Below are 26,110 nucleotides of genomic sequence, written 5' to 3' on the forward strand. Positions count from 1 at the left end.
CCCAAACACAACAATTGAATTAACATTTGAAAAGATGGAATGGCCTGAAAATTACAAGTACATTATACGATACAGGCAACTATAAACTGTTTAAAAACATAATACGCAAAACAAAGTAGACATTGATTTACAAGGCAATCAACAAATGGACACAGCTGAATATATATAATATATATCATTATTTGGACATGTGTAGAACAATGTTCACTCATTGGAGATCAGTTTCTAGTCTATTGTCACACTAGTGGTGGGTTGACATCCAAGTATGTTACTAGAGTTACTGTCACTCTAGTGGTGGATTGAAATAGAGTACGCTACTATAGTAACTGTCAATCTAGTGTCACACATACCGTGTGAGGCATAGGCAGGTCAATTATCAAAGGTAAGATCAATTTCCATGGCCAAAGTGTAAGAACAGCTTGTCAATACTATATAACAAGTCAATTTTGTTAAGTAGAATTTAATCTTTGTAATTTATCAAAGTATCACTCTGGAAACAGCTAAATTCAACACAGTTTCTAGACTGTAAGATATGTAGTGTCACTCCGCCCTCATGGCATACCTTACAGACTATACACTTTCAAACCGAGGATTTTCCAGCAGTCTTTTGTTAAAGCAAAGTTTTATGTCATTGAAGACTGGATGAGAGATTCACAGAGGGCGCTGTTCATGACCAACATCACAAATGACAGGCCTGATAGAGAGTACTTCCCTGGTCTGAAGGTGCAACATCTGCTACAAGCAGGTTTGCATTGACAGTTCTTTTACAGGGCTGTTTAAAAAAGGCCAATATTTTCAAAAGTCTAAAGAGATATGTAAATAATTCTAAATGTGAACAAAGAATTCAACTTGGCTAAACATGATTTCAATACATAGATAAAACTCTCCTACAAGACATTTCAACAATATCAAATACCAATTATCTTGTACTCATTATGACTCTCTGCTGCACCAATCATATTTGCAATTACTAACAACAATGTCCCTTTTCATGTAAATATCTCTAAATCTAAAAATAACTTGTTTCATGTAAACATATCTAAAGCTAAAATTACTAACTCCTGTATTTTTTTGTAGTATGTACTGTGTCTAAGACTATATGCTATCATAATCTGAAATGTCCCCTTGTCATACATCTATGACTACATTCTTAATGAATGAACAAATGAATGAATGAATGAATGAATGAATGAATGAATGAAGCATTTCAATCTCATCAATGAGATGTTTTGACTTTCACTCTTCATTCATCTATATCTGATAACATAGATCCACAGTGTTTCTGTATCTTTATCTGTTTGAATACTGGAGACTGTCTCACAATTGAGCAAAAATCCTCCAGGAGGGATGTGGGCACATTGTTAGTTTTAATCACACAGATCACAGAGTGATGACAATGCAGACTTAAATTGTTCTGGTGATTTACAGTGGACTCTGTTAGTGCATTCCAATATTTTATGACTCTGAGATCATACATCTGATAACAAACAGATCCACTCTGAAATCACAGACCATGCTTTACACTCTACTAAAGTCTCAACTGAGAGACAGTGGTAAACTGGTGAACTCCATTGCAAAAAAAAAAAATTATCTCTGTCACCAATTTCAATCACTTTGTTTAGTTGGATGTTATTACTGTATGAAAATAACTGAAACTGGTACACATGGTAAATACTACTCCTGGCTAACAATATCAGATTTTACAAATGATTCCTTTCAATGTCACAAGTCGTATATATTTTCTCTGCCATCCCATAGAGAAACAAAGGGAATCGATTATTAGAATTCGGCATCAACTAAGTGATCATGTTTTCATTTTTATTGTTGATCTGACTGAATTTTTAAGCACAGATTAGTAAAACCCCAGTATCAGTAATATGTCCTTTATTCTTCATGAATCCACATCTACATTATCCACAACCACATCACGTCTGATTTGACAGTCTCTCTTTGCTACACACACCATCATGTCTTGACATAGATTCCAGTAACATGACTGTTAATTATTGATGTGTTCAGCAATATACTTATACCAATGAATATGATCTATCCATCCACAGTTTATTAACCTTAATGGCATATCATTTTTATTGTGATGGAAGCAACCTGTTTGTCTAAAATGCTGCTATGAATTGGTTAGCTTCAAGTTTCTCCAAGTAACTGTAAAAAAAAGAGAGAGAAAGGTTTAATATTCAGACACTGTCAGATAACTCGTTAGAGCAAGATGATCAAATCTTTTACACAATATGCACTATAAAGCTTTCTGAACAATGAATATTCCATGTTTTCACTGAAGGTAATAAGCACTTAGGAGTCATGAATATTCATTGTTCATCTATTGCATATGTATTTTCACTGACTCCCATGAGGGAATGAATGTAGACAACAGCAAAAATCTCCAAATAAGGACCATGTTCTACTTGATGTTTCTCTGAAATCGTGTGTAATGTAGGCGACTTAAATTGAAATGACGACTCTTCAGCACCTATAGTTTACAAAATGCCACTATTGCCTGGAGTGGTGTTCCCCTTTAAATGGTGAAAGAGATGGACAAGGTGAACCTCAGATATTGCAATTGTTGAGAATTGTCTAGAAACATTTTCTTAACCATAGTGGTGAAGTGTTTGTGGTACTCAGGTCAATATCAACTATAAACCACACTTAGTACCAGACTTTGAACCAGTGATAAACATCAGATGGTGGTAGGACTTACCTGGGGTTGTATTGCTCAACTCTACCTCTAAGAATATTAGGACCTAGGAACTGGCTGAGTTGATTCAAGCACTGACTGGCTGCACTGCTGGTTAAGGCATTATCACAAGACTGAAAATAGACAGATAATAAAATCAGACTCAGAAAATTATTTTAATTCCATTGTACATAAATACAGTGTAACGTACAAGTCAGCAATCATGCTCTACAACAAACTGACAAATGTGATATATACAATCTTTATGTCAGTGACTCCTAAATTACTTTTCCAAAGACTAGTGTCTATTTTAACTACGACTTCCATACATTATTTCTACAAAAAGTTCATGCTAGTGACATGACAGCCACAGTAATAGCAAGCACTAGTGCAAAAGCCTTTCCACAGTTATAGCGCCCTCTAGTGACATACTTTCCAAATAATTCCACCCTTGCGTGACAAATACATGTTTTAGACTAAAACAATTTCTGTACTTCCATCTTAAAACAATACAAAATAAACTTACCAAACTGTAAAAGATAGGATCTATAAACACTTCAATATGAGGCTTGAAATAACGCTTGCCTATATTTTTAGCAATGGTTGGTAGCTAAATAAAACAACATCAAAACATAAACCATCAGTGTTAGAAACTGCAGTTCTCAAAATTCACACTCATAGTGAGGTGGTGAAGAGCAACTCATGTGTGGGATGCCATCCTTTACTAACTATAAACATACTTTACATTAACACTCTCCTTACTCCCTCATCTCTTTTATTCACGGTTCAGTTTGAGATCTTACTCAGTCTTTTCAAAGAAAACACATTTCAATAGGAATATAATCAATACTTTGACACCTACATGTAATGAAAGTTACTTAGAAAAATATCAATCTATGTCTATTCTTACTTATCAGTAACTATATAATTAGAAAATGTAGGAGTGACATCTCAAAAGTATTTACATGGTTGGCATGTACAACTAATTGCTGTCCTTTGGGTCTATCATTTCTTTTTGCTCAATGTAGCAAATTGCAAGTCATATCACCAGCAGATTTCAACACATAACTTTGATTGTAAGTTGGACACAGTGTGTGGTATTATAATAACTCCTGACCAATACTACTAGTCAACAGCCTAAAACTCATACCACATTTTACCTTTGACCTTAATGTAGCACCTTATATGGCCAGGTATCACAGGAAGTCACATGACTGGCAATCAAATTACTCATTGTCATGTGACTAACCGACAGCCAATTAGGTCTTTGATACATAGACAGTATTGGGTGCAAATTCTACTTGAATAAGAAAATAGGAGAAAGCAGACAAAATCAACAAAGTCTACTACTCACAATTTTACAAACTGTTTCAAGAAACTGTACGTGTTGTGTATAGTGACATTTTCTGGCTGCCTCGGCAACAAAAGGTAAAAGTTCAGACACCTTGGCTATTGACGTCTGAATGGTAGATAACTCAGTCAATAAGATGACACATCTACAGACAAAATACATAGAAATGAAATATTACAACATCCCTTTGTTTTATTGTATGGCAATTGATAACACAACATAAAGAGTAGCTGTTCAAATTGCAGCAAAATATATTAAATCACACTGACATTCAACAAAGTACTTTCCATATTCTGGTAGTATTAAATTTGATAAAAAGAGCTAAGTTTGGACATGAATTTGTATACACTTACCCATCACACAGCTCCCATGGTTCTGCTGGTCTTCTAAACTGATGGTCCATACAGCCTCCACTCCTACCCGTACCCATCTTTGGTGCCAATGAACCACATGAATACATCTGTAGCCAATACAAACATGATTATAATAATCTTTGTTTTGATGGAACATGCCCTTACTCAATGAACCACATGAATATATATGTACACTGTTTGTCTGTAAATGTCTGTCTGTCTGTGTCTGTAACTGTCTGTCTGTCTGTCTGTCTGGCTGTAGTTTTATAAACCATGTAACAAAACACTGTACCTGTTTATCTGTATGTAGTTCCATGTCATTATCCCGAAGTTTCTTAACAACACCAAATGTCGCTGGACCTTTTTCCAAGTTTTCATATTTTTCTGTTGTACTTGACTGTTTATCCAGGTCTTGGATACCTTCTCTAATTTTTGCAAACAACAAATCTGCACTTTCTTTACCTGTTAAATGACAGAAATGAAAGAATAAAGGAGTCCAACAATTACATCAAAATCAAACAAACCAAATACAAATATTCACAGTTACATCACAGCACATAAAAGTACAGTGCATTACAGTTACTTCACTTGTACAAATTTAATACAAGTCTTACCATTTTATGTCAAGATATATTCTAAAGATGAATAGCAGATTAAATGTGTGTGTGTGTGTGTGTGTGTGTGTGTGTGTGTGTGTGTGTGTGTGTGTGTGTGTGTGTGTGTGTGTGTGTGACACACAGAAATGAAATCTTACCATATGCCTTGGCTACACTGGACAATGCAACAGCAGCACCTTGTCTTACGGAAGGGATGTTGTCTTGTAGATTGCCAAAGAATAGTGGATACAAAGGTTCCATATGATTTCTAAGGGGTACACAGAAGTAAGGAAATTCAAATATTAGAAGAAAAAAACACAATACTTTATATTTATCACTACAATTACTAGGAAAATAAACACTGACATGTAGTAGACTTAATTGGATTCATACAATGACTTCATAGAGTGTATTCAATGACAATGTAGTAGACTTACTTGGATTCATTCAACGACTTCACAGAGTGTATTCAATGACAATGTAGTAGACTTACTTGGATTCATACAATGACTTCATAGAGTGTATTCAATGACAATGTAGTAGACTTACTTGGATTCATTCAACGACTTCACAGAGTGTATTCAATGACAATGTAGTAGACTTACTTGGATTCATACAATGACTTCATAGAGTGTATTCAATGACAATGTAGTAGACTTACTTGGATTCATACAATGACTTCATAGAGTGTATTCAATGACAATGTAGTAGACTTACTTGGATTCATACAATGACTTCATAGAGAGTATTCAGTGACAATGTAGTAGACTTACTTGGATTCATACAATGACTTCATAGAGTGTATTCAATGACAATGTAGTAGACTTACTTGGATTCATACAATGACTTCACAAAGTGTATTCAATGACAATGTAGTAGACTTACTTGGATTCATACAATGACTTCATAGAGTGTATGCAATGACAATGTAGTAGACTTACTTGGATTCATACAATGACTTCATAGAGTGTATTCAGTGACAATGTAGTAGACTTAATTGGATTCATACAATGACTTCATATAGTGTATTCAATGACAATGTAGTAGACTTACTTGGATTCATACAATGACTTCATAGAGTGTATTCATTGACAATGTCATAGACTTACTTGGATTCATACAATGACTTCATAGAGTGTATGCAATGACAATGTAGTAGACTTACTTGGATTCATACAATGACTTCATAGAGTGTATTCAATGACAATGTAGTAGACTTACTTGGATTCATACAATGACTTCACAAAGTGTATTCAATGACAATGTAGTAGACTTAATTGGATTCATACAATGACTTCATAGAGTGTATTCAGTGACAATGTAGTAGACTTAATTGGATTCATACAATGACTTCATAGAGTGTATGCAATGACAATGTAGTAGACTTACTTGGATTCATACAATGACTTCATAGAGTGTATTCAATGACAATGTAGTAGACTTACTTGGATTCATACAATGACTTCATAGAGTGTATTCAATGACAATGTAGTAGACTTATTTGGATTCATACAATGACTTCATAGAGTGTATTCATTGACAATGTAGTAGACTTATTTGGATTCATACAATGACTTCATAGAGTGTATTCAATGACAATGTAGTAGACTTCATTGGATTCATACAATGACTTCATAGAGTGTATTCAATGACAATGTAGTAGACTTACTTGGATTCATACAATGACTTCACAGAGTGTATTCAATGACAATGTAGTAGACTTACTTGGATTCATACAATGACTTCATAGAGTGTATTCAATGACAATGTACATGTAGTAGACTTACTTGGATTCATACAATGACTTCATAGAGTGTATTCAATGACAATGTCATAGACTTACTTGGATTCATACAATGACTTCATAGAGTGTATTCAATGACAATGTAGTAGACTTAATTGGACTCATACAATGACTTCATAGAGTGTATGCAATGACAATGTAGTAGACTTACTTGGATTCATACAATGACTTCATAGAGTGTATTCAATGACAATGTAGTAGACTTAATTGGATTCATACAATGACTTCATAGAGTGTATTCATTGACAATGTAGTAGACTTACTTGGATTCATACAATGACTTCATAGAGTGTATTCAATGACAATGTACATGTAGTAGACTTACTTGGATTCATACAATGACTTCATAGAGTGTATTCATTGACAATGTCATAGACTTACTTGGATTCATACAATGACTTCATAGAGTGTATTCAATGACAATGTAGTAGACTTACTTGGATTCATACAATGACTTCATAGAGTGTATTCATTGACAATGTAGTAGACTTACTTGGATTCATACAATGACTTCATAGAGTGTATTCAATGACAATGTAGTAGACTTACTTGGATTCATACAATGACTTCACAGAGTGTATTCAATGACAATGTACATGTAGTAGACTTACTTGGATTCATACAATGACTTCATAGAGTGTATTCAATGACAATGTGGTAGACTTACTTGGATTCATACAATGACTTCATAGAGTGTATTCAATGACAATGTACATGTAGACTTACTTGGATTCATACAATGACTTCATAGAGTGTATTCAATGACAATGTAGTAGACTTACTTGGATTCATACAATGACTTCATAGAGTGTATTCAATGACAATGTAGTAGACTTACTTGGATTCATACAATGACTTCATAGAGTGTATTCAATGACAATGTACATGTAGACTTACTTGGATTCATACAATGACTTCATAGAGTGCATTCAATGACAATGTAGTAGACTTACTTGGATTCATACAATGACTCCATAGAGTGTATTCAATGACAATGTAGTAGACTTACTTGGATTCATACAATGACTTCATAGAGTGTATTCAATGACAATGTACATGTAGTATGGTAGACTTACTTGGATTCATCAGGGAAACAGAATACGAAATTACCACATGCAATGCATGCAGCATCACGTACAGGCCAGCTATCGTCCTTGAAACATACCAATAAGGCTAGTAACAATGGATCCACATACGGTCTCACACAATTTTTGTCAATCTGTTGGACAATAGAGTGGAAATAGCTTTACATACATCAGCAACATTCAAATTTCTCTAATTTGAAGTAATTCGCAGGCAATATCACAAGCATTCATGCAAATGCCCCAAGTACACCACATTTGCACTTATGCATCATGGGGCTCTGTCATATTATAATATTAGATATTAAAACTAGCACATACATGATAACTTCCATGTCTAAATTTATTAGTAGATCTTCCCTTTGTCAAATTTCAACTAAGAATCTTGGCTAAATCCTAGCATACACTTACCTTTGAGCCTAGTTCAGCAATACAGGCACAGGCTGCCTCCCTGACTGCATGATTATCTGCCTCAGTCTGTGATATGTAATACCCCACCTACAAAACAGGTACAGTAACATTTCATTTCATTTGAAACTGACAAGTTACCATTCTAGTCAGTTTTCTACCTCACCAGATGTCAATTTTATTCTATTTCTTCAGAGTTGTATCTTTCTAAATCTTGGATAGTTTGTACACTTACTTTTCAAGAATGAATGGGTACTGTTTCACTGTAGGAATTATCAACATTTGATCTGTTTGATCACTCCAGTCACTTCATAATTTCATTTTCAAGCAGTTAACTAATTTTTTGAATGGCACTCACTGTGTCTTTGATGTAAGTTTCTACAAGTTCCTTGCCACGATTCCCTGTCACTCGTCTCCAAGTTTCCTGAGAGTAAATCCTGACCCCTTCAGCTACATAATACCTACAGAAAGCAGTAATATCATCAAGGATGCAAATTAGTTATGTAATATACACACCACAGTTATCATACTACCTATGGAAACCAGCAATACCATCAAATTATGCAAATTAGTTAATTGTAATGTATGTGTACATCCGTCATTCAGTCATCACAACTAATAGATCCATTAAGTTATTTGCTAATATTCCAAACAAGCATTGTCAAGATATTGCCTAGTCAATTAATTATGCATATAATTCAATAACATGAAAAGATACATCTTTATGTACTTTGCTATCAAATAAATACTCACACACACACACACATAACATGCATGTGTGATACATACACACATACATACACATACACGTACATACATACATACATACATACATACAATACATACATACATACATACATACATACATACATACATACATACATACATGCATATATACATACATACATACATACATACACATACATACATACATACACATACATACATAGAATACATACATACACATACATACATACATACATACATACATACATACATACATACATACATACATACATACATACATACATACATACATACATACAAACATACATACATACATACATACATACATACATACATACATACATACATACATACATACATACATACATACATACATACACACATACGTATGTACATCCATCCATCCATCCACACATCCATACATACATATAAAATAAAAACAATAGCTAAGTTGTAAAGCAAGACTGACCTGTTAAGGCACATTCTGGGAATCAAAGCAGGGTAAAACTTTTGTCTTGCTTCTTCATTGGGTAGATTCACCAGAAATTGTCTTGTTGCTAATGATGCTGCTAACCTCACCTAGTGTTGTAAACAGTTATAATTAATTTGAAATAAAATCAGGGCAACTCTAGTGTTCAAGAAGGAAAATATAAAAGTTGCAACTCCTCCATAAATTGAATGAAATTGGAGAAATTTTGGTGTCAGAAATAGGGCTGTGAATGGATGCACTGACCAATATTGGTCTTTCCTAGAGCCTTTAGGGGCAACATCAAAAGTTCAATATAATATATCTAACTTAATTGCTTAAGTTAGGTCCCAGACCCCCCCACCCCCCCATCTAACTTAACTGACCTAAAATTGAAAATCGTTTCAGACTCGTACTGTATACTTCCACTTTCAAACAACGTACCAATATAATACTGAATTATAAATAAAATAGAAAACCATTTTAACTCAGAAAAATACTTTTATTGAAAACCAACAGAACACAACAACACTGAATTTACACGTCAAGTCACATTGATTACTAATACTGGTATGTCTGGTTTCACTTTCTTTTTTGAAATGGGAGACATTTCGTGACTGGGTGTAGGCTCATCAGCAACACTTTAATCGGATGATTTTTGTTTAACTGAAAAATACAGGGCCGGTCGGGAAAGTGTAGGAATCGCCTTTGTTAACTCGTTCGACTAAATTGATTGTACAGATAGATTTGATTCATAAAACTTGACAAGATGTTTTGCAAACAGCAGGATACCACTTCCCATTAAAGGCCATTCCAAAGATTAGATCGGATGAAGTAACCATTTTCACTGGAGTAAAGAACTATATGTAGTAACATTGCAATTCAAACTGTAAAACATTTAACTGTCTCTGCAAAACATAGTTTCAACTAGAAATTGTATTTACCAGCTCTCATGCTTTTTAGCCTTCAAGTTGTTTCTGTCAAGTCGTATATATTCGCACGTTTCCGTTGATTTTGACTGTGACATCGCACCACGACAGCCTGATGAACACGTTGACGCGGCGGCCACGGCTTTCACATGCATGTTCCAACTATCATCTACAAACATCTATAAATCTGTTTATTTATAATTATTTCAGGCGATCGAACTTTTGATTTTCAGGAAGGATTGAATCAACATCAGTCGAACGATCAACTTGTTGCGAGTGTAGAAATAAACATTCGCAATACCACGCTATCTACGACAATTTAGTCCAAGTTGAGAGGTCACATCAAACATGACATCTCATCGGTAATTTCCGGATTTACATTCGTATTAGTTTCACGTTATAACTTATGGCCTAACTTAGAACCTTCGCGTAGGTGGATTTTGGCAACGTCTTCTCCACATAGTCTATTGAAATCAATTATCGTGAAGGTCCTTTAAAATGTACCACTACGATTGCACGATCGTCTCTGATCACGTACCCACTGTGACTTCGTTAACTTTCAAACATATGTTTTAATGTATTTCAAAATAGATTGTTTCGACTCGACCTCCTGGGACATGAACTCGGCTAATGACCGTCGATCATTTTTGTATTTGGCATGCCACAACTTCGTTGCGCTTTCCTGTACACCGGCCCGGGATTTGCCCTGTTGTTCTTTGATATTTAACTCCCAAATCTTGTTCGCTAGTTTCTGAAAGTCGTTCGAAGGGCATTTATAAATTGTGTGAGGAGAACATATATGGACCAGAAAATTGTACGGACGAACCCTTCGTGTCTCGACGACGCCAACTGATGACATGTGCGTACGCACACTCTGGATACCCACCTCGTTCCCAAATACCTATTTTGCAGCAAATTTGAAAGCTGAACCGCGTACCGCTGATAAATCGAACCGACTGTACGCAGTTTTTTAGGTAAAAGCAGCCTTGAAATCGTACTAAATTTGCCAAGTATGGCGTTAAATCGTTTTTGACGGTTGAGAAATTATTTTGGCCAAAACCCCCCCACCCCCAAACTAAAGCAATTAAGTTTTTTTGTAAACATCGATCTTTTGACGTCGCCCCTTAGATCGTGCCCATTGTGAATAATAAACTTTTAACTTACCTGACTCCAGTTGTCAGATAGTCCATTAGCTAGGTGATAGGCAAGCTGTTCTCCATGCAACAACAACGGGTTTTCATCCCCAACACCAGAAAATATACTGTCACTTTCCATTAACTCTACAACTTCATCTGTGAACAAATTTACATAAAACTGTTACCATCTATGAATATATCAGCATAAAATTGCTACCATCTCTGGATAAATTAGCATTAAACTTACCATCTTTGGATAAATTAGCATAAAATTGATACCATGTATGGCTAAATTAGCATGAAAAAGTTATCCTTTAGGGATAAATTAGCATAAAGCTGTTATCACATATGGATAAATTAGCATAAACTTATTACCCTCTATGGATAAATTAGCATAAAATTGTTACCATGTATGGATAAATTAGCATTAAACTTGCCATCTTTGGATAAATTAGCATAAAATTGATACCATGTATGGCTAAATTAGCATGAAAAAGTTATCCTTTAGGGATAAATTAGCATAAAGCTGTTATCATATATGGATAAATTAGCATAAACTTATTACCCTCTATGGATAAATTAGCATAAAACTTACCATGTATGGATAAATTAGCATAAAATTGTTACCATCTATGGATGAATTAGCATAAAAGTGACCATTTGTAAAGAAATATATTGTATGATTTTAGCTGTCTACTATTAGATTAATTCGTTACGTGTCAACTTTCAAGTATTCAGAATTTATAATTAACTGAAAAATATGTATTTCATTTAGTTCTTTTGAATACTTTAACTAACATTCGGCCCATCACTGTGAATCCAGATGAGTTGAGTATGTATCAGCTAAGCAAAGTGCATGTAAGAGTTATGGTAAATCAACATCTTTGAAACTCAAAGACTATTACTTTCTCGATGAAGACATAGTTCCCAATATTTCAACTTACTAATTCATATTGAGAATTTTTAAAGACAAATATGGCTGCCATTTGGTCTATATCATGAAGGTCCTGAAAAAAAGTGGCGTGCACAAATGGACTACTGTATCTGACATTTGTGCCAGGTTTGGTTGAAATCAGCCAATATACTTGATTTTGGGCTATTTGACATTAGAGGTCAAATTCTCATTAGAAAGCCCATTATGGATAGCATGGGTGTAGACACTCAAATAAGGTTACTGTCTATTAAGATTCCATGGGTAGTGGGCAAAGTGTGACCTTGAAGTTGAAGATGAAGGTCAAGGTCTAGATATTGTTAGAAAGCTTGCCAGTGATAGTATGGGTGTACACACATGAATAAATTCTCTACCTTTCAAGCTTGTGGTGTTAATGGGCAAAATTTCAATTTCTGGAAAAAAGTTCTGCCATGTAATCATTATTGCAAATGTCACAAAAGTCATGTCATGGTGCATATGCTGACTATACCATCTGACAGTTGTTAAATGTTTGGTTGGAAATGGCTGATGCATGCATAAGATACAGGTGGATATGCACAAACAGCCAGATGCATGAACACATGGGAGCAAATGTAGTAACCCTCTACAGACTTCGTCCATTGGGGGCTAAAAAATACCCCCAAGAACACTGACTGTGTTACCAAAGTACAAGTTCAGTTTATACATTTTTGTCATGCTATAAAGTCAAATTCTTAATATAATATAAGGCTATAACAATATGACAACCCCAAGCCAAAAGAAAGAATAAAACTTACATAATGGGTTACTTGTAAATGTAAAATCTGCATAAAATAAATACAAAATTTAGTACACGAGAACACAAAACACAACAGAACAAAAAGACAGCCAGGAGAAATAAAACATACAGTGTGATGGGGAAGGAGGGAAAAGGGAGGGGAGAGATAAGTTAGTTATTAGTTGGAAACATGTAGTGAAGTGCATATTGTACCCTGGTGTTTGTTTGAGGTTTTCTCTTGGTTGCACATGTTAAACATGTCCGTCCAGTTGTGTAGTCCAGAAGATCACATGATACAGATAGCCAGTACTTGAATTGAAAGTGAACTTTGATAAATTAGCTGGGGAGGCATACATGACCAACATCTGTCCAATTGCTCAAGAAATTGGCAACAAAAAAATGTATTTCTGGACAGTGTCTCTGTTAGGGTTTCTGGTGTTTGCAAGCACTTATGGCCTGGACAGTTAAGGGAAACCCAATGGATGGACTTATCAACAGACAGATGGACAGATGGACAGACGGAAGGACAGACAGACAGACAGAGAGACAGACAGACAGACAGACAGACAGACAGACAGACAGACATGGTCAAACAGAAAGACTGTTTTTGATTAAGTGACAAAAAGCCAGACATTGAGACAAACAAACAGACAAGCAGGTAGGCAGGCAGATAGCCAGACATACAGACAAAAAGATTGACTGACAGAAAGATACACAAAACACTGCTTTAGAATTGCTATTCAGTTATTTCTAGATTGTCACTACCACACATGTGAAGAGTTTGTGAACTTTAACTCACCTTGCTGTCCACCACAACCGGCCAGTGCTGCACATACTTGATATCCAGTCTCACGTACAAATCTATTAGTGTGAGTCAGTGTAAGGAATATCAGGTCTAACAAATCTTGAGTCACGTGTTCTGCAAAATGTATCCCACATCCTTCTATCACACACTGGAGACATCTGAAAAGGCAAAGAAAAGAGCGACATTTCAGACTTTAATACAGAAAATGGTTTTTGGAAAGAAGAGGGGAAAGTGAAATAAATGCTGTTGGGGTCTGAATTAAAATAATGAAATTAAATAGTTTCCTACTTTTAAATTGAACTAGATGTTTCTAGGGCACATTTTTAAAAGTGACTTGACTTAATTAGTAAATAAATGCTGATGTTCAAAAGCCCATATTTTCATTGTTTTTCTCTATACTTCTACTAATCAGCATATGGTTGAAGAAACAAGTAAACAAATGCTGATATCTGTATGCATGTAAATATGTGGTAATGGAGTTTTCAATTTCATAATCATACATTTAATAGTTTTGAGATTTGAATTAGACAAGGGTAAGAAGAATCGGAATTGATTGAAGTTTACCCAGATTTGAAATTTGAATTAGTCTGTTAACATTACATGGATACACAGAGTCTGAATTCACACAAGATTACCCACTGACTTGTTTGTTTCAACAATCTGAGAAGGACACCTGTGACAGGAGAGATAATCTCATTTCATTGCAATCAGATAATACTGGTATTACTATTAGTAATTTCCGGGCTGACTTCATTCGCTAGACTAATTACCGGTACTAACACACACGGCGTGAGTGGTTCCACTAAGACTAGTAATGGAATAGGTAGTTTTTTGATTATATCAAATAATATCACGGTATTTTAATGCCATACAAATCCTTGAAGTCATTGGCTTGATATTATCACACACCCCCACATGACGTAATGTAAATTGTAAGCAATCAATGAATTGCCGATATGTTATGATTTGTACAGGCCATACTGCTGTGCAAAGCCGAGATATCGGAAGATTTATATTTCATGGTACATTTAATTTATAACTATATATATATTATATATACTATATAATATAGCTATACCTATGCCTACACCTATAACTCTCTATATATATATACCTACATATATATATATATATATATATATATATATATATATATATATAATTCACAGTTACAATGTAGGCAGACATCAAGTGATTTCTTTATTCTGAGTATAGACTTCATAGGCCAAATGTATTTCTTTTCCAATCACCACAAATTCATTATAAGTATTATATCTATTTCTCAGTGTTAGCTTCTATTTGTAGCAGCCAGTGTAATTTGTTTACAATTGAAAGAACATGGCAGAATGCAATTCTGTTGTAATGTGGCTAGTGATTTTGGACTTGATTTTTCAGGAACAGGAAACATAGATTTTCCTGATTTAGAGAGTACTGGGGTGCCCAAGTGATTTTCCATGTATATATATACTAGTATATCTCAAGCGTTGACAAGCATACAGTCTCAATCTACATGCAGAACATGTACAGATTAAATCATGGTGCAGTGACATGCCTACATTTACTACTGACATATGGACACTTCTAATTGAGCTTATGCACTCTGCAAAGATTTGTAGAGTTGGTAGCTAATTGACGTCAACAGTGACACCTGACTTCAAAAATGGAAAGAATTACGCAACTGTACAACATATAACATTTATCAAAAAAACTGAAACTGTCCAAGAGACGCCATCCTGCAGTAGAGTAAATCCCTACGACACCAGCAACTGACTTTCATCTTAATCTTAGCTTCATTGACTCAGTTTTAGTGCAGTAAATGCATTCAAATAAAAAAAAGTTGTAATTGAATTTAGTGTGATGCTTTATTTTATTTCTTCTAATATATTCAGTTAGGAAATCTTACAACACACACAAAACTCTCATGACAATACAGTAAATAATTCAATCACAGTTCAAAGGATCAAAACATAAATCGGTATTAGGATTGTTAATACTCACTTCATCCATGTTTCCAAATTCTTCCAGCCTGCCGTATCATGGAATATCTTGGTAGCATCTGCATGGGATTCCTGGCAAGTAATAACATAATACATACACATTGTAATGATATGGCAATATCTTACTTGTGTCTCAAAAACCTCACGTTTTGAGAGCTAAGGAAAAGATCAAAATCGAGGAAGTTCTGAGATATACAAGTTAAAGTAATATCACCAGCATTGGATTAGTTCTGGAAACGATAAGTATTTGTTAACATCTTGATATCCTAAAACAAAACTCTGCATTGTGTCTGTGATATGAGAAGGCATGACATGGAGGGTTTCATTATGATCAAAGTTTTGATATCTTGAATAGTTAGCAATATACTGAATGTGTCTGGTGAAAGTAGTTTAGCATGTCTCAAAATGAAATATAAATTTTCACAATTTTGGATATAAATTCATTTTGAAAAATAAAAGTCATGATATCAAATCCAAAAGAAGAAAGGCATATGTAAATATGATCCTTTTTGTGGTAATTGTTTTGAAACTAGGTAAAACATGTCATCAGAACAGTGGAGATTTGAGGGTAATTCTTTTTTATGCTATGTATCAAACTTACATGTAGTAGTATCCCGCCCACCCCTCCCACACACACACAGACACCGACAGACACAGACACACATACAGACAGACAGACAATACTTTGATGAAGTAGCATTTATTCTTGACGTAATACCATCCAAAACTGCAGTTGTAATCATATGCTACAAAATCAATGTCACTTTTAGTGTGTTTTACAAGTATATTTCTAAAACACGCATTTCATCAACTCGATAATATCACTAATGACAACGGTTATGAATAACTAGGCAAAGGAAATGCCTAGGAAAAACACAGGTTTAAGAACACACACACACACACACACACACCCACACCCACACCCCCCCCCCCACCACACACACACACACACACACACACACCCTTATACCGGTAATGACAATTTTAACCATCTGAGTATATCCTACACTAACACGGGTCTCCTGTAAGTCCTGTAAGTGTAATATTTTTTTCACAATTTTTTTTCAGTATGTTACGGATACATATGTACCTTGTGCTTACAAGTTACACGAATGTCTACATCTATACAATAATCCATATTTTAGTAATTATTATACCGCTAGAATGTGAATATGAATAATGTGATGAATATAATAATAATACAAATATAGTGACTAACACAATACCACTCAGTAGACATTCGGCAAAATGAGATTGACAATCCTACAATTTGATAAATGTATAGTAGTTGGTATACCAACATGTTTCTAATTAATTTTACAGGAAGCTATCCTTTATTCTGTTTTGAAGGTTGGTTTCTCATTTGGTAATCTTCTGATAGCTTTTGAAAACCACTCATAATCTGAAGAAAATTAGTATTTTCCATATTACACTAAAAGCAATATACATAATCCTGTCACAAATATTACTCCAAACACGTACCTGGAGAAACGTATTAAAAAAAATACTATGGACGTGGAAATCAAATTTACCATGTATACATTTCACACGTAGCTTCAATTCAGCTTTCAATAATATTGAGATTGGCATATGTGTAATTTCGAAATTAATCACTCAGGGTGCAAGGGAATAAAATGAGAATGTTTTGGGGTTTTTTTTTGGGGGGGGTGATTGACATTGATAAATGACACATGGAGTGTGATGGATTTGAATGTAATGTAATGACAGGGATCAAAGTATAGCCCTTTTCATTGTCTTGGTATGACTAAGATGGATGGTAATTGGGGACATGAAGTAGGAAGGGAGAGTTGAAGTAGTTCTGAGATATGACTTAAAACAACCCTATTGCTGTGATCCCATCACCTTACATTGTCACAATCTGATGGATCACAGAATAAACAGACTTTCACCAGCTGCCCTTAATTGCTGTTTTCCATTTCTACTGTGAGCCACTTGGATTTTACTTATTGTATGGGGATTTCAAAATTCACTGTTTTTTTGCAGTCTCAGCTGTTTTCACAAGGTTTCATCAATCTATGCTAAATGAAATATACAAAATGTATGTAATTGGAACGTAATATATGCGTCATGAAATGTACACCAAATGAAAAGTATGTTTTAATGTACTTGATTTATCACTCAGATAACAAAGTCCAATACAAATTTGGCATTAAACCTGATTTCATATTACTTCTAATCCTTATTCTTCCTTTTTTTCTCTCTGTCAACACTACGTGACTACCCCAGTACTCAATCCTTAATTAGGTTTATCATTTAATATTTACATTGTTATTTCACCTTAATACTTACAGAGTTGTATAAACCTGCTTGTGCTTGAACAAGAAGTATGGAAAGCTAAAAGAAATCCCAAATGAATGTGAACCTAAAAAGAAATGTTGTTCATTTGTGTGGCTATTCAGTTCTCTGTACTGATGAAGTTGGTGTATGTGTATGTACATGTATGTATGCATGCATTTATGTATGTGCATGTGTGCATGTGTGCATGTGTGTGTGTGTGTGTGTGTGTGTGTGCGTGTGTATGTATGTATGTATGTATGTATGTAATAATGTATGTATGTATGTATGTATGTATGTATGTATGTATGTGTGTGTATGTATGTATGTATGTATGTATGTATGTATGTATGTATGTATGTATGTGTGTGTATTTGTGTGTGTGTGTGTGTGTGTATGTGTGTGTGTGTGTGTGTATGTGTATGTGTATATCATATATATGTGTAAGTATATGTACATGTATATGTGTATATGCATCTATATGTTGCTGTCTGCTTATATGCATCTGTATAATAATAATCCTCATGCAGTCCCTAATTTGGTGAAAGTGATCATCAAATTTAACTAATACAGGTAATCTGACATGATACATTTATCTTTAAAATAATGTCTGGTTTTCTGGAGGGTTCAAATTATCAACTCCAATGGACACATATACATTATGATATCCTGCCAACACTCAGTATTACACATTACATGACATGACTGACAGTGTATATGTAATGATTTCACAGTACCTTTAACTACATTGTAGTCATACAGTACCTTTAACCTACATTGTAGTCGTACATACCTTGCTTGGGGAACTAGACAACTTTTCCATCAATGCCTCTGCTTGTTTCATTTCATCATGACTAGATTCTGACATCGCTTGTCTCTCCAAGTTGCTTTGAATACCTTCCAGAATAATATCTTTGGAGGATAGGTAGATTTCAGGTCCAGTTCTTCTACACAGTGCTCCCATCATCTCACCTGAGCACAAATGAGAATCCCACAATTGAATAAAATTTCACAAATCTCAGTCAAAGTGAGGTCTTCGTAAAATAGCATTTTGCACACTACACACAGATGCAAGCTATATACATATCCAGCAATAGTGTTCTCCTTGGAAAATATTCATACTTATGGCCATGCCAGACTGCTGGGGGTACCTTTCACTGGCCAAAGTCCAGACAAGCAGTAAATGTACCTCTACTTACAAACATCTAGAAACTAAATTATGCCTTTGACTTGCATTGGGCAACTGTTATCTGGATATTATCTGAATAAATTTTGTTATTTTGAACTATACTTTTCCTTTTAGTAAGAGTACACCTACATAGTACAAGAGGATTATTAAGTACCCTTATTACTTTGTTCAAAGAGTGTGAAGTGTAACAGGGAAGGGGTTACGTAGAAATTAAAATATTGTGAAGAAGTAAATCCATGAAATACATCTACATCTCAGTCCTATATGGTACATAATAGAATACAGTCTTTGTTCATATTTATTTTTGATTCAATTTTAATTTCTTTTCTAGGTCAGGCTTAAAAGTAATTCAGACGACAACGCACCTTTCTCCTCTCCCCCTTTATATTTCCAAGTACGTAATACATGAATGAAAGTAACTAAGGATAAACTATAAGTAGATATTGTTTCACATTATACCAATTATACTGTTGAAGTACAAGTATATCCATAACTGAATGAAGACACCGATTCCAAATGAACTCAATCATGTCTTGAATGGAATCAAATGTGGAAAATGCTACATGTAATACACTGAACAAAGACACTGATTTGATGTAAGCCTATAATATGAAACAAGATACACTCCCACACACAGTCACTATAATATTTCATCATTCTCATGTCTATTTTGAGGGATATCATATATACTGTATCAAATCTCAATGTTCCACATACATGTATACATGTATAAATATTGGATGACAATATTAGTTTGATATTATTTCACGCTGACATTCACATGAAGGTGTACGTTCACCATCAGTAATCACTTCACATTTATTAGTGACAGTCTGAGCTAGCTGTGCTTGATCACACACAAGCCAAGATGTACATGTTGAACAGCAAATACAAAATGTATGGGATTTATACCCCGGGTCATTCTGCGTCATAACAACATGCATCCACGTCATATGTTTTGCGGTGCTTGAAATATGAGTCAAAATGTTGAAAGTCGTTATTTTTCTTCCCGATTTAAAACAAATTATGCATAATTTTTCTTCCTCCAGCCAGAAAATAACTGAAGAGATTATTGTAATGATACATGTAAGATCTGACTCATTGTGACAGGGCCCTTTAGGTCACTTATATTTTCGTTGGCTGAACAAAGTAAACTTTTGGGGAATGATATCTAATTATTAAAACATTAAAATATTTTAGCAGAATTGGAAGTAACACAACTGTTCTCACAAGACCATTACAACTGGTTTGGTATTGTAGTATACATTTCAGGCATCACAATTTTCTTCAAATTATACAAACAACAGTAAAATAATTTGTAATAACTGACATGAAAATTGATTCAATTTTAGCTGATAGAATAGGGAATTTGCAAACTCGCCATGTTGAAAGTTGCATCATGGGAAATGTGATAATAAATACTAATTAAATCGTATTGTAAACAACAATGTTACATTGTTTTGAACCACAAATGATCAATTCATATTTACCCTGACCACTGTGGGAGGTTGATTTTATCGGTAGCGCCAGATTAGGTATTACGATAACCACAGATAATCACATAGTCCTTTGCATCTGAGCATGCTCAGTCTGGATTGCAAGTTCCCTATTGAATTAGTTGTAATTGTGATGTAAGAAAATGTCACTAAAGTTATACATGTGACCAATTTTGAATGATGTTGTGATAAATGGTTAGTACACTGATTTGCAACAGTGGCATAATCCTATTGTAGACTTGAAGGACTACTGCTACTACACTATTTCAGCTATATAATTTTGATGTATTGAATTTTCGCGTGTCCTTCTAACGATGGATGAAAATTCAATAACTTTTTTTTTGTTTTTAACATGATAAACTTATCTTTAGTCAATTGTCACATGATCATTAGGAAATCCACAAATTTTCATTTTCATAGTAATGACAATAAAATTCACACTTTTAGTGAAAAACTTATCAACACTGATTTGTGAGCTTGGTATGTTATGCAATAGTATACAGAGACTGTCTCATGGAGACTACAGAACAGAATGACATAAATATTTGTATGCTTGAATGCTTGTCAATATAAAGACTGACAAGGTCAAAAGGTCAACTGAACAATTTTTCAACTCTGATACCTATGTCTGATACCATGGTACAATGTACATAACAGGTGTGTTTTACGTAATACCAGTTACTGTGCCAGATTCTCCTCAGATTATAGACACTGACTATGTGAGTTCCACCATAGACCTTCCACCAACTGGTGGAGGGTCTATGGTTCCACCTTATGGTTTCTTTAATAAAATGCTAATTAACATGAAAATGATGGGTTTTTGTTATTTACACAAGACTACCACCAATGACATTACAGCAAAACTGAACATACTTTGACAAGGTCATTTATTTTTAAACAATGGCCTGTAGATACATGTATGGTTGCATTCTTTATAGCCTAGAATTTAGTCCTGTAGGTATTTTTTATTCTCAGGGAAAGTTGACAGCCCAAAAATCTCCACACACCACTGGATTAGGCTACATTCTTTACCCATTGCCATATATTAGATGTATATTTGCAGATCTAAATTACACAAGAAGATAACATTGATCACATCATCTTGAATTGATTCATTTAGTATTATACTCCGTAAGAGCTTATCATCTTTGGATGAATCATCATGAGTATTTATTGTTCATCTAATGTATATGTATGTATATTAAGTCCCATGAGCCAAAAGAGCTAAGACAGGGATTAGCTGAAAATTTGATGTTTTCTTGGTAATCATGTGAAATCTATCTGATATGAAATCATGAAATGACAGTTTATGAAAATATATATTCTTTATTTCCTAGAGTGGTGCTTTCTTTTAAATTAATGATCTGTCATTTTTCATGCTCAACACATGGTTTTTGCAGATATTACTTTAACTATATAGTTTACCAACCTGTTATTATTCTACCATACCATTATCTGGGCCCAATGTTCTTATACAGAGAAGTCGTATTGCAAACATAACGATTGTTAAATTAATCGCAATCACTGTCACATACAGTAACAATTTTTTAAGTATTTTTTCTCTGAATTGTGTTTTAAATCTTGCAATTTGTTATGTGCAGACTGTTGAGACATGTGTAGTGTAATGGTCTTTAAACAATAAATTATTATTATTATTATCATTTATACTGCAAAAATACAATGTATAAGTTCATTTTCACTTTTTCACAATTATGTTTTTCATACTTAATACTCAGAGAAGATTATAAGTGTTGGTTATCAAAATTCACTCCTTTTCTCATTAAAACTACAACATCTTTCTTTCACTACTGATCTTGATCAGAAAATTGAATAGGAATATTAGAACAACACATTCTAAACTTCATACCTTATCTATTCATAATCTAGTCATATTTTTTGTATAGATTACTTTAATAAATAACATAAGCTTCCTGTCCTTGTTTCAACCTACATCATTCAGTTGCTACTATATGTCATATAGAAAATGTAAATTTATGTGTACAGAAAAGAAATTGCACATATTTCCACAAAATATCTATAACATGATTTCTGAATTCATCAACCTGTAAACAGTATTGTTTTCATAATTAGTCTATTTATTACAACTATTATTTGTCTTACACAGTAAACATTTACATTTTCCATGTATATTTACTTTGTCAGGGTTACATTTTTAAAGACTAGACTAGTTCAAACAGAACTACTTCTGTGGCCCTAACCATATCTATGACTCTAAGCCTTGTCATAATTTCTCTCTTTGACATGTACATTACATTACATATGTTTTTCTGTATCTGTTCTGATGTAAACAATTCAATTCAATATACGGTATGGTGGTTCCAGTGTTCTACGTAGAAAATAAAGTTTTAAGTCATGGAAATTTGCGTAACAAAAAGAAATTAGGAGAACTGAAAAAATCTTGTTCCCTTTCTCTGGAATCAGATCACATCATTGAATTGCTTAGTATGGTTATATTAGGTAAATAATTTACAGTCTGCATTCAGTACTACAAAATATGAGAATATCATGTCCTAAAAACATAAGTAGAACCCATTACTGTATATATGGCCTGGCTTGGCAAACAGATTTCAAGATTTGCCAAGTATATGTACACAGAGTGCATTACTGCCATACTTGATTGATTCCCAGTCCCTCCATCACCTACAATAAAGTCAGTATTCATTGCTCTTATGATCATTATGAAATGATGTGTTGTGATTGTTGTGGGTCAGTGCAAAATCTTTATTTGGAAATAAGTATGAATGTAGTATATGTTTATTATTGTCTGACATGATCATGATTTCGTGTTCAGTAGTACCAAGGACATGTTTGATGTCATACCAGATCTTATCTAGCTGGGAAGTATGACAATCAAGTCTCAAACTTTATTAAACTACACAAAGAAAACACATGACACCAGAGGACATCAGTACAAAATTGACAAGCAATTTGCAAGACTTAATGTTATTGTTAAGAAATACTCATTCATTCATTCATAGAAGTGTGGACTTCTAAAATAGTCTCCCTAAATGCCATTGTCACAGCAAGATCAATTCAGGCATTTGAAAATAGACTTGATAAACTTTGGAAGGATCAACCCTTTAGCTTTCACTTTTACAGACTGAGATAAACCTACTCTTAGACAGAATCAAACAGAGCTGACATTAGAGGCCGAGCAAGGCCTACAGTCCCAAGAAGACTGTAAGCATTGCATTGTTGTTGACTGCATGGTGAGTCAGCATAAACTGTACTGACAATATACATTTGTACAAGATGGTTATTGATAAGAATGGACAATAAATATTGGATCTGATATGAGTAGACTTGTGTACTATCACAAAGGACCATATATGAGCTAATATTTTGTTTAACAACTAGAACAAAACGTGTCTCCTTGAGCTGCCAGAATAAAAGCCATACAAACAATCACTATTGCCTTTTCATGCTATACTTTAATAGTTCAGACCACCAAACAATTTGGTGGTCTGAGGTTCAAAATTGTAATTTCAGTCTGGGACACTAGTATTATCATAGACGTCTATGGTATTAGTACTCCAACTTGCTACTTGTATATCATAAGTATAAGTACATAACAGTATTAACTTCTAACAAATGTAGAATCATGGAAGTACAACATGTAGAACCATGGATCTATTATTGAGATCAATAATAGATCCATGGTTATACTTCCACCACAATTATACTTCCATGGTAGAATCATGTGCCATAAATAACAAATATTGTTTGATTTATGCTTGTTAATTAAAGTCATCAAGGAAATGACCTTTTAAATCAGACATTTCTTAGCAAATACACTGAATTTGATTAGATCTTCTCTTCTCTTTATTTTTCGGGGGGGGGGGGTGTAAGCTTGTGGTGTGCTGTTTTGTTTCTTTTTATTTCTTTTTCTTCAGTTTCATTTCAATATTTTCTCTTATATTGCTGTCTTAATATATTTTTCATACCTCTATGGAACAATATACAATGTATATGATAGGTCAATTTTGTACACAGTGTTCTTATTCTGAAAATAGTGTAGCAAAATGAGAGAAAATATAGAAGGTTTCTATTAGAAATTTTTGTTCAACCAACACGGTTGGAAAACAGCACAGTACACCAAACGAAGTGCGCCTTGTTATTGTATTGTAACGTTCCAAGGTGTATATTTTCATTATCTAGTCACAAGATGAAGTAACTGTGAAGAGTTTAACATCCGTTAGGTATTGTGTGAAAATGTTCTTACAATGGACACACACATTTATGGTTATAAAAGAGAAGAGGATGTGTTACGCTACCTGCTGCTAATCTCACACGGGCTTCGGAATCGTTCAAGAGATGAAGTGCGTGGAGCCGACATGTAAGAGCAAACTCTTCCGAACTATCTTCGTTTAAAACAACTAGCTTTGAACCCATCAGTGCTCCTTGTTTTTGTTCCCATCTTGCAGACGAATCCTGAAGACAGCTTATCAGAGCCATTTCGATCGCCTGTAAATTACCTTCATTTGCATCATTAATTTGACGTTGGAGCTCGAGTTGACCACGATCTCTCTCTAGTTTCGTTGTGCTACACAGCAACTCTAGTGTTTCACGTGTCGCCATGTTTGAGCTGACGAACTACGACTCGACTTGACTCTCCTGGTCGGATGCCGTACAGGTAAATTAACAGAGCTGGCAGTGATAATGCAGAAAAGTTAATATGCCTTACAATACTGGACAAAGCACTATTTTACTACAGCGACTATCACCAGATCAGACTTAGTGCAGACGTTTTCTCGAATACAACCGCCAAACCCACGTTCCTGGCAAAGTTTACAATAAAATGTTGCCGACAAACTTAGATAGTTCCATTCATCCGGAAGTCGAGGGAAGTCTCATACTTTCTCATAAATTCTCAGAGATCGCGAGATTTCTGGACTATTCTATTATTTCGATGTGTTGCTACGTTCCCCTCGCAAGATTTTTATATCACTACTTTTGATACCAAACGATAACAAATTAATCCAAATGAATTAGTATTTATTTGTTATACCATAGCATTAATTCGCCACTTTAAACTCTAATAATTATTTTGGAAGTCAT

At 34.3% G+C, this 26,110-nt stretch overlaps 1 protein-coding gene across 1 annotated transcript; it reads right to left on the minus strand.

The window, feature by feature from the left end:
• Nucleotides 1-25,630, minus strand: LOC144445871 (uncharacterized). Its single transcript, XM_078135516.1, has 17 exons — nucleotides 25,327-25,630; nucleotides 19,140-19,318; nucleotides 16,053-16,123; nucleotides 14,049-14,212; nucleotides 13,269-13,295; nucleotides 11,590-11,717; nucleotides 9,500-9,609; nucleotides 8,642-8,744; nucleotides 8,287-8,373; nucleotides 7,870-8,012; nucleotides 5,148-5,257; nucleotides 4,686-4,855; nucleotides 4,394-4,500; nucleotides 4,044-4,185; nucleotides 3,216-3,299; nucleotides 2,714-2,823; nucleotides 1-2,160 (listed from the first exon to the last, which is right to left on the minus strand). Exons 1-17 carry the CDS (start codon nucleotides 25,628-25,630, stop codon nucleotides 2,115-2,117), a joined length of 2,085 nt encoding a protein of 694 aa, XP_077991642.1. The 3' UTR covers nucleotides 1-2,114.
• Nucleotides 25,631-26,110: the final 480 nt, after the last annotated feature.

Source organism: Glandiceps talaboti, chromosome 2 (genome assembly GCF_964340395.1).
Source record: "Glandiceps talaboti chromosome 2, keGlaTala1.1, whole genome shotgun sequence".
Lineage (NCBI taxonomy): Eukaryota > Metazoa > Hemichordata > Enteropneusta > Spengelidae > Glandiceps > Glandiceps talaboti.

Excerpts from the sequence above, each read along its gene's own strand:
- LOC144445871 (XM_078135516.1), bottom strand. The coding sequence starts at position 25,630 with ATGGCGACACGTGAAACACTAGAGTTGCTGTGTAGCACAACGAAACTA. Across the intron at positions 5,258-7,869 it reads TGTTTCCCTGATGAATCCAA|AAATCATATGGAACCTTTGT; the intron begins GTAAGTCTACCA and ends TGTACCCCTTAG. Across the intron at positions 4,856-5,147 it reads CAGTGTAGCCAAGGCATATG|GTAAAGAAAGTGCAGATTTG; the intron begins GTAAGATTTCAT and ends GTCATTTAACAG.